We start from the raw sequence: 13732 nt of genomic DNA, 5'->3' as shown, positions 1-13732 counted from the left end.
GACACGATAGCATCACACAGTTGCTGTAGATTTACGGCTGCACCTCCATGATGTGAATCTCCCGTTCCACCACATCCCATATAGGTGATCTATTGGACTGAGATCTGGTGACTGTGGAGGCCATTCGAGTACAGTGAACTCATTGTCGTGTTCAAGAAACCAGTCTGAGATGATTCGCTCTTTATGACCTGCTGTTATCCTGCTGAATGTAGCCATCAGAAGATGGGCACACTGTGGTCATAAAGGGATGGACATGGTCAGCAACAATACTCACAGGTAGACTGTGGCGTTGACACGATGCTCAGTTGATACTAATGGACCAGGAAAGTGTGCCAGGAAAATATCCCCCACACCATTGCTCTACCACCAAATTACGCCAAATTCTGACCCTACCATTCGAATGTCTCAGCAGAAATTGAGACTCATCAGACCGGGCAACTTTTTTCCAGTCTTCTACTGTCCAATTTTGGTAAGCCTGTGCGAATTGTATGTCTCAGCTGCATGTCTCAGTTGTAACGACTTTGAGTTATTTGAGTTACTGTTGCTGTTCTATCAGCTCAAACCAGTCTGGTCATTCTCCTCTGACCTTTAACATCAACAAGGCATTTGCGCCCACAGAATTGCTGCTCACTGGATATTTTCTCTTTTTCGGACTATTCTCTGTAAACCCTAGAGATGGCTGTGCATGAAAATCCCAGTAGATCAGCAGTTTCTGAAATACTCAGACCAGCCCGTCTGGCACCAACAACCATGCCATGCTCAAAGTCACTTAAATCACCTTTCTGCCCCATTCTGATGCTCGGTTTGAACTGCAGCAGATCGTCTTGGCCATGTCTACATGCCTAAATGCATTGAGTTGCTGCCATGTGATTGGCTGATTCGACATTTGCGTTAATGAGCAGTTGGACAGGTGTACCTAATAAAGTGGCCGGTGAGTGTATGGCTCTGTTCGAAATAGCCTACTACATACTGGATACTGCATACTGGACTCAGTATATACTGGATACTGCATACTGGTCCTCGTAGTAGTATGCAGTACAGTTTCCAGTATGTGACAAAAGCAAAGCACACTACGGGGTCACGTGAACGTAGCGTTGCATGATGGGATGCAGTACACCACGAAGATAGCTCTGTTTGCGTACTGGAATATTTTGCGGAAGTAGTAGGTCATCCGGGTATGTTTCGCGTACTGGAAATTTTCATTTTGGTCGATCAGTACGCCAGTAGTATGTAGTAGGCTATTTCGAACAGAGCCTTTGTGTTTTTGTTTTACATTTCATTCTGTAAACTACTGACAATATTTCACAAAATTTCAATGTTTTCAGATTGTGAAAAACAAGTTCACGAGTATTTCACAGTGCAGGGCAGAAGAAACGATGACTGAGTGGCAGTAATGAGACGTCTTTGATCACAGATGAGTGTGTGTGTGTGTGTCTGAGTGTGTGTCTGACTGTGTGTGTGCGTGAGTGAGTGAGTGTGTGTGTGTGTTACCTGAGGGGTTGTGTGTGGCAGACACAGTGCTGACAGTGTCAGAATCACATCGACCTGAGCCGACACTGGAAGGGGGCGGTGACAGGGCTGACGGGCTGGGCTGGGCTACGTGGGCCACCGCAAAACCTGCATAGGACACACACCACATGGGGAGAGACGGGGCACGCACGCACGCGCACACACACACACACACAAACACACACACACGTACATTATGTTATAATGTGAACATACATACATAGGGCTGGTAAACACTTCAGAGACAGGGGCTTGAGTTGGACTTGAAATCAGCTTGAGCCGTTTAATATCTCACACCCTCCCTCGCTGCTGTACACACACACACCAGTATACACCATCACACACACCCACACACACCCACACACACCACATACTGGTGTCTGACACACTTTGTCTAAAACACTCCACAATGTACAATAAATCACCAATATGTGCAAAAGCACACACATGACCCCACTATTAAGATTCTAAGACATTCTTCTGACGTGCTGCAGCCTCTTTTATGAAAACACTCCTATGCAATCTGTCTAAATAAATCTAACCCTGGACCCGCTCTTCATGTCGGTGTGCGCTGCTGCTGCACACAGCACAGATAAGCGCTCTGCATCCGCTCAATGTTTTGACAGATGACTTTATCTGCGGCCTAAAGGTTAGAGAAGTGGGCCAAAAGGTCGGAAGTTCGAGCCCAGCAAACCAACATGGACCACATTTCGATGCCTTGAGCAGGGCCTTCACCCCCACCTGGTCCTGCTGCAGAAGGTGATGGTCCACTGCTCTGGGTGTGTGCGCTGTGTTCACTGCCCTGTGCATTCACTCCGGATGGATTAAATGCAGAAAGGAAATGTCCATAAGGAAATAAAACTACAATAAAAACTAGTTCTTCTTCTATTATCTGGAGTCACAAAAGACATGGCTCCACTGAAAGTTCACACAGAAATGTAAATAATAGTAATAAAAATAATAAACTGATTTTATTTTATTTTTTATAGAACCCCTTTAACATTTGTTTTATGTATGTTTAAATGAAATATTAAAACTTTCAGAGTTCAACTTCCATCATAACTGCACAAGAAAGGTTTCCATGTTAAGATTTTGGTGTATTATGTACACTGGGCTAATGAAGCAACATTTCTCCATTTTAATGGATCTTAAAAGGTACATCAATAAAATGATTCAGCAGCCAACATCCACTTTACAAGTACCCCACATGGTAAAAAGTAAAAAAATTAAAAAAAAAAAAAGCCTACATAATGGCTAATTCAGCACAATATACATTTTATAGGTAACATTTTACATTAAGTGTTTACATTAAGTGTTTACTTACTAACGTGAAGTAATGCATTAGTTAACATGAACAACACATGAACACATTAACAATATTTCCAAATTACTCATTACTTATGTAGGTAAATCAGTACAATGTAATATATTCCTTTAAGGTCGCACCAAAAAAGGTGCGAGCAACAAAGAGCCAAAACAGGAACCGTAACAGTTACATGTTTACTTAACGTTAGTTAATTATTGTTAATGTGTTACTTCATGTGTTGGTCATGTTAACTAATGCATTACTTCATGTTAGTAACACTTAATGTAAAGTGTTACCATTATATATATATATATATAAAATAACACTGCACATTATGAACAATAATAATCATTATTCCTTTGTCTTATTTCCTTATTTTTTACTAATTTCCTTATTTCACCTTTCCCTGAACTCACTACCACATAGATAAGATAGTAACATAGTAAACCAAAAACCTCCCACACACACACTCTCCCACTTGCATGTGCACATTGGGGTAGTGGGGGATTTAAAAAATTTTTTATTTTTTATTTTTAAGTCTGGTGCTTTTTGGTAGTGATTTGGTGTTAGCGAACAGGATGTGTTCGCATTCCGTGTCATCTTAGCTGTCAAACCGAAATTAAAAACCATGGGTGACTCGTTCCATCTGTCTGCGAGCGAAAAGAAGAAGAGCTAATTCCATATCGGGGCGAAGCATGCTCATGGTACACCGGCCAATCACGGCTCGCCTGGGCGGAAGCAGTGAGCAGCGTTTTGGAGAAGCATGCACGGCGTGAACCACAGCCCCTGATCTAGGGATCTGCTCCTGAGATTCTGGAGAACACGTCACCAGGACGTCATATCGTAAGAGGATGTGAAATGCTGGTCCTAGGGACCAGAAGACCACCGCGGCCTCAGGACCTCTGCTGAGTGTGAAGGCCCTAATCCCGTTTTTTACTGCATTTACGGCACTTATCTTCCACTAGCTGTTCGGACCGCAGGGCCTCTTGAGATCTTCAAACGTAGACTGAAGACTCACCTGTACTTAAATGACCACCAACACCGCAGACAGCCCTTAAATTGTATGTTTATCTGTCTATGGTTGATTGCGCATCTAGTTATAAGTTTTAATTCCTGTTGTTTTAAGTGTGAGTCTTTATTTGCAATACCAGGTAATGGCATTGACTCCCGTAGTTTAGTGGTAGTCTGGCTCAAGGGTGTCTTGAACTCTGACCTCTCTGTGCTACTATCTAAGACGCATTCTCTGAACAGATGCAAAGCACTTTGTAAGTCGCTCTGGACAAGAGCATCTGCTAAATGTCCTAAATGTAAATGGAAAAATATTTAATCAAATAGAACCAGAGATGACTATGTTTTTGTATACTCAGGGTATAGACATCATGTCTCTATATGTACAGCTATTAGCATGCAAATAGTCCTTTTAATATAAAATACAGACGAGAGGAAATATGTCCAGAAGGACGCATGCTGAAACAGCTCGTCGTCCGACCTAGCAGAACACGTGGGCAGCGAACGGGAGCGTTTGAAAGGCTGGAGACCAGCTGTGCTCACTTACCTGGAACTTTATCTACCGAAGAGAAGGAGGGGCCCCGCCGGGCCTGGTCGTAGAAGCGGAAGGGTAGCTGGGAGGAGGAGGCGGAGCTGGAGGCGGAGCTGGGGGCGTGTCCAAAGCCCACCACCTCAGAGGACGGCTGGACGGGAAGGTCCAGGAGAGCTGCGGGAGGAAGCGACGGCAGTCTCTCACGCGAAACGGCAAAAAGGAATATTTTCCTTGGGCGAACAAATGTGTCCGCTGGGCTGGATGTAGAGGGGAAAACACCTACAAGCCCCACCCACCACACCATTCCTACCCCAACCACGCCACATTCTACTGGAAAATCTGTTCGCCTAAGTTCAATAAGATCACAGAGACTCATGATTCAATCTCAACAGACACACCCACAAAACGAAACCAACCAATCGAGCGGCCGGGAGCGGAGGCGAGGGGGCGGGGCTCACCAGCTATCCTCTGCATCTTCATTCGCCGGGCCTGGATGCGTCCCTTGGCCAGGCGCTGCTTGGCGATGATGCAGCGTATGTGGTCGGCGAAGATGAAGGAGGCCTGTAGGATGGGCAGCGGTTTGGCGTGCGGGTTGGACGTGGGCTTGTGGATGGTGATGTTGAGGGCCCGGCTGTCATCCTCCACCCCCGACACCTGCATGTCCTGCCACGGCAATCATCACCACGACAACGGAAGCACGTTTAAGAAAATAGAGCGCCCCGTTCTTCATATCTTATTATCGGAGGAGGCGAACGCATTATAATAATGAATAACGATTAATGAATAAAAAACAATGTCCAAAATCATCACAGTGGATTATTTGCAATAGGTAAACGTGGTGGTGGAGGTGGGGGTGGTGGGGGTGGAGCTGTGGCGTACCTGCAGGAGGCCTGCGAACTTGACCACGCCCCAGCCCAGGCGCTTGGTCTCTGGCTCCACCAAGCTCATCTGATACACGTCCACGGCCAGGAAGCGCTGGGCCTGCACCCCGTCCTTACTCAGCACCACGCAGGCGATCAGGTCACTGTTGTCTGGACACAACAAGCAACAATGCTCAGCTCTGCTCTATTAGATCAATAAGACGCACGAATATTAGTTAAATAGCATATATATATATATATATATATATATATATATATATATATATATATATATATATATATATATATATATATATATATATTTGTGCTAAAAATCAAAAGCAAAAACACATTAAAGGAGCAGAATTTATATATAGAAATTTTACCCCATAAAAACAAACAAAAAAACCCAAAGGGAGTTATACAAACAAAACAGTATTTTATTCAGTTATGAAGAAACAATTGCAAGCAATTAGTTGAACCACCCTGGAATAAAACGTCACTGAAATCTGCACAACATTAAAGGAGAGGTGGTGGGGGTTGGTGGAGATAAAGAGATAGTAAGATGGAGAGACAAAGAGAGAGAGAGAGAGAAAGAGAGAGATTCATTTGTAATTTTATAATGTGAGTGTTAATGCTTCACAAGAACATTTCTACGCCCTCATGTTCTTACATACACGATGCAGACGAAGTTTCAAGTCATGTAAGCACCACTAATGCGCAGCCCATCATCACAGGTATTTCTGCAGAACTGTGTTGTCCCGATGTATACTCTTAGCGGACAATTGAGGAATTAAAGAGAACTTCCTTCCAACTTAAATACTCATTCCTGAGAAAACCCACAATGAGAAAATGCTATCTGAGGTAATCGGTTTCCACTTACTATGAGGTCACAAAATGTCAGACATTTGGGTAGACAGTCAGACAAGATGAGATTGTATGAGTGTAGACCTGGCACAAAATCAAACATCTGACTGAGCAGCGGGAGTTTTCAAAACACTCCCGTGACTCAAAGTAGTGAATGTTTTGCATCAACCACTGAGGAGAAGAGGCTGAGGGAGACGCCATGACATTGTGGGCCGAGCACTGCACTAATATCCACGACGACACCACCGTGGCCCCGCAGAACACCCGGGCCCCTCAGAACAGACCACGGCTTCTCTCTTTCTTTTCTGTGCTTTGAAACAACCTTCACTGACCGGCTGCCATGAATTACCCCACGGAAGGCTAAAAAGAGCGGGACGATGTTAGCATCGAACTGGCCAACGCCCCCCTCGGGGCAGGAGCGCGAGCGGAGCGTGAACCCGCAGCCACGGAGTCGGCCTGGCCGACGGCAACAACAGCCGAAGCAGCTCTGTGTTTAACAAGCCAAGGACGATCACGAGACGTGATGTCACTACTGCTGAGGGGAACTCGTGGGATCTGGTGGCCGCCGGCATCCGAGCTTATTCTGGGAACTTTTTTTTTTTTCGTAATACCGACGTTTCAGATACAGAAGCACTGGTCGCGAAGAAAACGATGCTTATGTGGATGTCACATGACCCCTGCGTGTTGGTCAGGGTTGCCTGGATAAAGAGAGGACGCGGCCGGGCCACGCCAGACGAGCGCTGGTGCAGATGCTCGCTCACACGTGTTCGTGGAGACCCATTCTGAGAAAGGGGAACTGTTAGCATGCCTGTTTACTGTCAACGCCCAGCGGGCTGTGTGTGTAGGATGGGGGGTAAACAACTCGTGAATGACGCTGAACCAGATAACCACTGCCAAAGAAGAACCTTGCTAAAATGCTTTAGCGCTGTGTGCCAAGAAAATCTAAAATGTATAAATGTGAGAAAGTCTAAGTTTAAACACACACACACACACACACACACACACACACACACACACACACACACACACACACACACACACACACACATATAATGATTGGTAGTCTAGACTTTACTTTGGTCCCAACTGAAGCCACTGAGAAGCAAAAAGAAATGGAACAAACATTCACAGTACCAGCAAATACAGCAGTTACCTGTCATCATGTGTGTGTGTGTGTGTGTGTGTGTGTGTGTGTGTGTGTATGGGTGAAAGAGAGTGACACATAGCGTCATATCCTGCAAGTCTATAAATAGGGTGATTGACATCAGCACCATCTGTGTGTGTGTATATATATGACTGTGTGTGTATATGTGTGTGTATGACTGTGTGTGTGTGTGTGTGTGTATATATATGACTGTTTGTGTGTGTGTGTGTGTGTGTGTGTGTGTGTGTGTGTGTGTGTGTGAGTGTTTTTACTGCACTCCCAGTAACCTGCGGTTGTGTAGACGATACAGGGCACTTTCAACCTCTTTGCTGCCTATTCCTGGATCTGCAGGGAGCTTATCAAGGCAGAACTCCCAAGAAACACATGGCAGGACCCTCAGATGGAAGACAGCAGTGGTGAGACGGGTCTGACCTTCACTCCGACCTTTCCCAGGTCTAGTGATGATCGGAGAACATTTCTTCAGTGCTCTAAATGCTTCCGACGCCCTGAACAAAAGGTCAATCGAAGCCTTAAATGGCAACCGAAACAAGAAGCTGTGTAACCATGCCTACAATAACCCCAGCTAATGTTTTTAACCAACACATCCCGGTTAACATGACTGCGTCGTACAGGGAGATAGAAGAAAGCCCAACCCAGCAGCTACGCAGCAATAATCCACTGGGCTTAAGAAGAAACCACCATGTCCCAAACGCTTTCGGGCCTGTGCAGGATCTTGAGCTGACAAGACGCGTCTGTACAGACCCAAACCACCCGGCCCTTAAGGGTGCACGCCCCCGGTTTAACTGCCGCGTGTGGAAAGAGCTTTGAAGCTGCAGCGGACGGGCAAGCAGGTGGTGAAGCCCCCCGCACCCGCCGCCTCGTGAACTGGAACGGTGGGCGTGAGGCACTGGCACGGCGGGCACGGACCCCTCTCTCCCCCGAGAACCCCTCAGCCGAACCCCCTCCGCCCCCGCAGACCTGATAGGGGGGGGGGCGTGGTCGACAGGAAGTAAGAGGAGGTTGGGAGGAGGGGCTACAGCTGCGTGAGGTCATGCTGGAAAGGGTTAATATTCGAGGGTTTGGGTGTGAAGAGATGAAGGAGGTGTTGTGATTGAGATAAGAGATTACAAAAAAAAAAAAAAAAAAGCTTAAAAAGACAAGGTCACTGACTCTAAATAACGGGGAAACCATGAGGGTGTGTACACATGGTTTAAAAGAAACACTCCGAGATAAGAAACCCCAGAGAATGTTTACTAAATAAAACAGTTGTGGTGGGCTTCCAAGAAAAAGGTAGCTAAGGAAACATGATGCTTTGGTGATGCACAGTGATGGTTTTGCTTTTATAGTTAGAAATGTAACTATAAAATGATGACCCATCCGTTTCCAGGTTTGAGTGTTTTTTGAATAACGTTTGGCATCCCTGGTCAGTATATTATATGCTATCAGGGTGGGCAAAAAAAGATCTTCAGACCTGCTGGACGCTGGTTGTTTTACTTAAACCGTATTTGCAGTGATTGAGAAGGAAACATTTTCAGCAAATCAGAGATGAGGAGAAGACAATATTTAAAAGAGCCCTCCGTGCATATATCGGACTCTCTCTCTCTCTCTCTCTCTCTCTCTCTATTTCCCTCTCTCTTTCAACCCCTTCCTCCCTCCTTCCATTCAATTTATATTTTGTCTGAATAACGGTCTATGGGACTAACAGATCCATATGGTTCTGATGCAAACAGAGAGTGATGATCTTGAGCCCGAGAGGAACGTTCTGGATCCTTGGCGATGACTCTGACTTTCTGCTGTAGCCTTCACTGTGCGCACCGAGGGTTTGTGGACCCGAGCCTGGAGCGGCTGGCACACTCACTGAGATCCAGGACGTCGTCGGTCTTGATGAGGTCCTCGGGGCGAGTCAGGGGCAGCTGGGTTTCAGGCTCCCCCCGCAGCTGCAGGGACAGTGCACGCAGCATGAAGAAGACGCGGATAGCCTGAAACACACACACACACACACACACACACACACTTATTTTACAATCACAAGATGCGAGTACAATATTCCATTTAAGTCCTTAAACTAAAAATCCCATTTAATTTTAAATGGAATAAAAATAAATAAATAAAAAGGTCAGTACAAAAGAGGCCAACAGAGACCTAAAAGCAACAATCAAGCAATGGGACCAAAATAGCCATGAAATCAGCCCGCGCTATAATTATTTAACTAAAGCGTTTCTAGCTTAATTCAGTGGAAGGAACATAAATTCTCCTGAACATGCCAAATCTGCCAACGAGTCTAAGGGTTGAGAGGAATTAAACACGAGGGCGGAACAACAGCAAAAGGGTTTTGCAGGAATCCTGCCGAGATCCATAATGCCCCCTGATTCTTGGCATTACTCAACAGTAACGACCCACCTTTCTCGTCCTGCAAACGTATTCTGTGCCATTTAGATACAGATCTCAGTTAATCAAAGGCAAAGTTCTCTGGAAGCCTTTCAAGCACACCGTGCTGTTCCTGAGTGTCTTTATTACTCGACGGAATATTTTTAGAGGCGGGTGGGATCGTCTGGTAGCTAGGGGCCTCTCAGACCTCGCATTCGTACGAAACTGCCTGGTATTCTAAGTATAATATTCGAAGCATGTGCAGTGAAGCGGAGAGAGGAGGTGTGGTTGTAAGTGTGTAAGATCGCAGTGCAATTCTAGAGAGAGATCTGCTACAGATCATCAGTACCCACAGAGCTTGAACGTTTGGGAGCAGCATGAAGGCATAAATCAATAAGACCTCAAATGACTCTAAAATGTTCAAGCTAAATAACTGATGCGGGGTAAATTTGTAAATATTATGTCAGCACTGGCTATGATGTTCGCAGGCCGATAAAACTAACAGATATATATGGGCTGATGTGAAGTTATAGTACGGATGACTGTATTTTTCATGATAAATATCGTTTACTTGGGAATAAACGTTGTGAGTCATTTAAATGGATGTGTTATCTTCATGCGTGTTCAATAAGTATCCAGCTGGATCAGGCTCTCGTGTGCTGCTTTTTCTGCGTTGCATGGCTACACTTTCCAGTAACTTCAATGTTCACATTTTTCTTGCTTTTTGTAAAGGTTATTAACTACATAATGGAAAAAGAAGACATGAAATACAACAACAGGGAATTAGAGCACAGCATGAGGTAATGCTTACAGACTGAACTTTTTAATATGAAGCGTATTTGTGATTCTGACATCTTTAGTCCACATAACCTGGGAAAATATCTACAATTATCTACTGAATATCTTCAAGTCTGAAAACGCATGCAGTAAAAGACAAGGCATTTTTTCGAAGACTTTCCTGATTCTAAGCATCCTGCAGCGATCCCAAACTGGGTCGGCTATTACCTTCTACTGAAATGAGCAATCGCAGGAGCAAACTGAAATCCTAATTGTCCAATCGAGTTTCACATTGTGATGTCACAGAGGACGCAGGTGCACATGCACCCCCCTGATAGGTCAACCCAGCTCTGAGGCGGCTCACCCTGCGCGTCTTCTCCACGTCGCCACACGGCAGCCTCTTGACGAAGTCGATGCCGGTGAGCGGAGTCCCAGTAGGGGGCAGCAAGATAGACGCGTCCATCATGAGGTATTCCACATTTAGAGGTTTACTCTAAACATACGAGAGAAAAAAACGATTATTTTGACAACAAACTCTGGGGCTGGGGGTTGCTGGGCGCTGGAGAGCATTTTGTATGGAAAACTCAAGGATTTTTTGTATCTTCCTCACATTACAGTAACAACATATGGTCACAGGTTTTCCGCTTGATGTATGTGACAAACAAACGATGTTGTGGGTGAGTTTTGAGTCTCACCGTCATGCTTCTATACTCGTCTTCAAACATGTCCAGGAAGATCTCCTCCCCCTGAGGGACAAGAACAGTTCCAACGCCACACTGATATCAGCACAGAGAAGCATAAAAACATCAAATTAAAAAAATGCTAATTCCCCATTGTATGAATACTGAGTATTGTCCTACGAGAGCCTGTTTGTGCTTTGCCATGACGTCTTTCATGTCCCGACAACATCTGGATATAGTTTGTCTGCATTTTGTTTACACTCACTAAATGCTTTGTCAGTGGGACAAGATAAAGTCTGATTTTAGTCAACTGTGTAAAAAGCAAACACGTACATCATTTTAATTTTACTCGAAACTGTTTTTTGTTAACAACTTTTTTCATCTGGCAGTATCTTATATGGTGTCAAATAATGGGAGGAACCATTTAAAAATAGACAATGGCAGAGAACGCTTCGTCTTGAAGCTGTCTACAGCACTAATCCTGTCTAGAGGACATTTTGGACATTAGGCAGTAATCAACGGTCAATCTCCATAAGTATATACAGATTACACAAAGGTATTCTGTTTACACACAGTGTTAAAAAGATCTGTTCCTCACCCACCTCAAATGTAGATTGAATGGCCGGATAATCTGATCACAATGTGCCTTTGGGCTGTATACACAATGTGATTTAAAAAGTGCACATTAATCCAACGAGTAAACAGGCCCTAGAGCCTGTTTACTTCACAAAATGACGTGCAGTTAGTTATCTAATCTAGACAAAATTCATTTTCAACAGTTTTCAAATTGTTACAGTATGAGCCAATGCGTACAGAGACTGGGGCAGGGCCTCGGCAGGCCACCAGTCTTCAACGTGTAAACCCTGCAATGTTCCAGCAAGCCCATAAAAGCACTACTGTGGGATACCGAAGTACAAACTTTGCAGTCTCATATTACTTGAAGACAATCACATTTCTGAAAGTGAAAGTTCACTAAAGTGTCAAAATAATCAAAATAAAGTGTCAAAATAATCAAAACGACACGACGGCACAAAGGAAATGGCGTAGCGAGCCAAACAATTTAGAACCGTTACGAACATCGTGCAGATTTCTTGCCACGTGAAACAGGAAATGCTGCAATAATAAATGTTCAACAAAAATGAACAGAACTGGACGCGCACAAGTGTGAAAACTGGTGACCCGTGCCAAACGGTGACCAGTCCATCCGGTGACCAGACCAAATGGTGACCAGCCCATCCAGTCCGGTCCAGCTACGTTTGTGGGAAGTGACCCGGGCAGGAAGCTAGTGGTGTAGCGGAAGGAGAAAGAGCACCGTCCGGACAGCCTGGGCCACTGTGACTACGTGGGCCCTTTGTTCTCCGCGTTTTGGTTGGTGCGTTTCCCCTGTGCGTTGTAGATTTATTCTGCATTTTAACCGTTTTACAGCACTTGGGCCATGGGTTGTGCTGGGTTAACAAGTCAGGGCGGCGTACCTCCGGGAGACGCCTCCTCAGAAGAACAAAAACATGAACTGAACAAGACGCACATAAGCAACTGCGTTGGAAGGAAAGAAAGAAAAAAAAACCTTTCAGAACAAAATGGCCTCTGCAGGCAAAAGTCAGTATTTAGTGTGACTTCCTTTGGCACAACGCACATCCTGAACTCTTATGGGGAGAGTTCAGTGTCCTGAGGTTTCCTGAAGTGATCTTCTGGCAGCAGTCCCATCAGGCTCCATTCCAGTTAGGTTTAAGAGAGCCAGGTTCCTGCTATTGCTCAAGTGTTAGGGGGGGTGTCACACAAAATGTGTCACTGTAGCCTAGAGAAGCAGTTTTTTCTGATTTTTTTAGTTTTTATTTTTAAATACTGAATACAAAGTTCCTGTTTTTCTGGTTGTATTATAATAACCATATTTATAAATAACTATATGTGGTCATTACACCATTACTAAACAACAAATTTAATAGTGGACTAAATCTTTTATACAGTACAGTACATTGACTAGCACATTTTTGAGACCAGTGCTACTACCAATAGCCTAAAATGATGCTTTGTCTTTTCAAATGAAGAAAAAAAAAAAACTCTTAATTTGAAATTAAAGTTCACATTGCTCAGGTGGCAGCTTTCATTTGAAAAAGCTAAAAGAGGAAAATGGCTGCAAGCCCATCCCATTACATTCCTAAAGCTTTGGCAAGGCCCCTTCAACAAACTAACGGTTCGGGACAGGGGAAGAAAGCTCTCGGGAACAGCAGGGGAAAACAGAAACCGCCAACAGTTGATCTTGCATGGAAATGCCTGGGGCGCGGAGGGAATAGTAGAAGTGAAACAACGACGCGGCGCAAACAGGTGGGGGGGGGGGGGGTGTTTGTAGTGGGTGGGGGACGTTCAGATTGATCGACGTTCAGAGGGACGTTCAGATTGATCGACGGCAACAGCGCGTCCGGACTCTCCTGGGCCGCCGTGACTGCGTTTGCCCTTTGTTCTCCGTGTTGGTTTTCAGTCCCGCGTGTGCTGCGGTGGCTGTAGATTTATTCTGCGTTTTAACCGTTTTACAGCACTTGGGCCATGGGTGGTGCTGGGATAACAAGTCAGGGCAGCGTACCTCCGGGAGTCGCCTCCTCCGAAGAACAGAAAGTGCCGTCAATGTTTGAGTGTGTCATTAGAGGAAATAAATTACCAGCGAAGCGCGCCTGAGCTCCTGGGAAA

At 45.0% G+C, this 13732-nt stretch overlaps 1 protein-coding gene across 5 annotated transcripts in view; it reads right to left on the bottom strand.

Annotated features, from left to right (window-relative positions):
• Positions 1-13732, bottom strand: part of clec16a (C-type lectin domain containing 16A) — a 46833-nt gene that overhangs the window by 8434 nt on the left and 24667 nt on the right. For 3 of the 5 annotated variants that reach the window (XM_076983787.1, XM_076983806.1, XM_076983825.1), the window contains 7 exons: positions 11066-11146; positions 10735-10863; positions 9085-9205; positions 5235-5386; positions 4814-5018; positions 4371-4529; positions 1492-1617 (listed from right to left, as the gene is read on the bottom strand). In XM_076983787.1, the coding sequence (XP_076839902.1) occupies positions 1492-1617; positions 4371-4529; positions 4814-5018; positions 5235-5386; positions 9085-9205; positions 10735-10863; positions 11066-11146 (973 nt within the window). The remainder of the gene's footprint in view (positions 1-1491; positions 1618-4370; positions 4530-4813; positions 5019-5234; positions 5387-9084; positions 9206-10734; positions 10864-11065; positions 11147-13732) is intronic. The other 2 variants (XM_076983796.1, XM_076983815.1) reach the window with 1 other exon arrangement.

Source organism: Brachyhypopomus gauderio, chromosome 2 (assembly GCF_052324685.1).
Source record: "Brachyhypopomus gauderio isolate BG-103 chromosome 2, BGAUD_0.2, whole genome shotgun sequence".
Taxonomy (NCBI): Eukaryota; Metazoa; Chordata; class Actinopteri; order Gymnotiformes; family Hypopomidae; genus Brachyhypopomus; species Brachyhypopomus gauderio.
The sequence above is the reverse complement of the archived record's forward strand: the minus strand, read 5'-3'. Positions and strand labels throughout refer to the sequence as shown.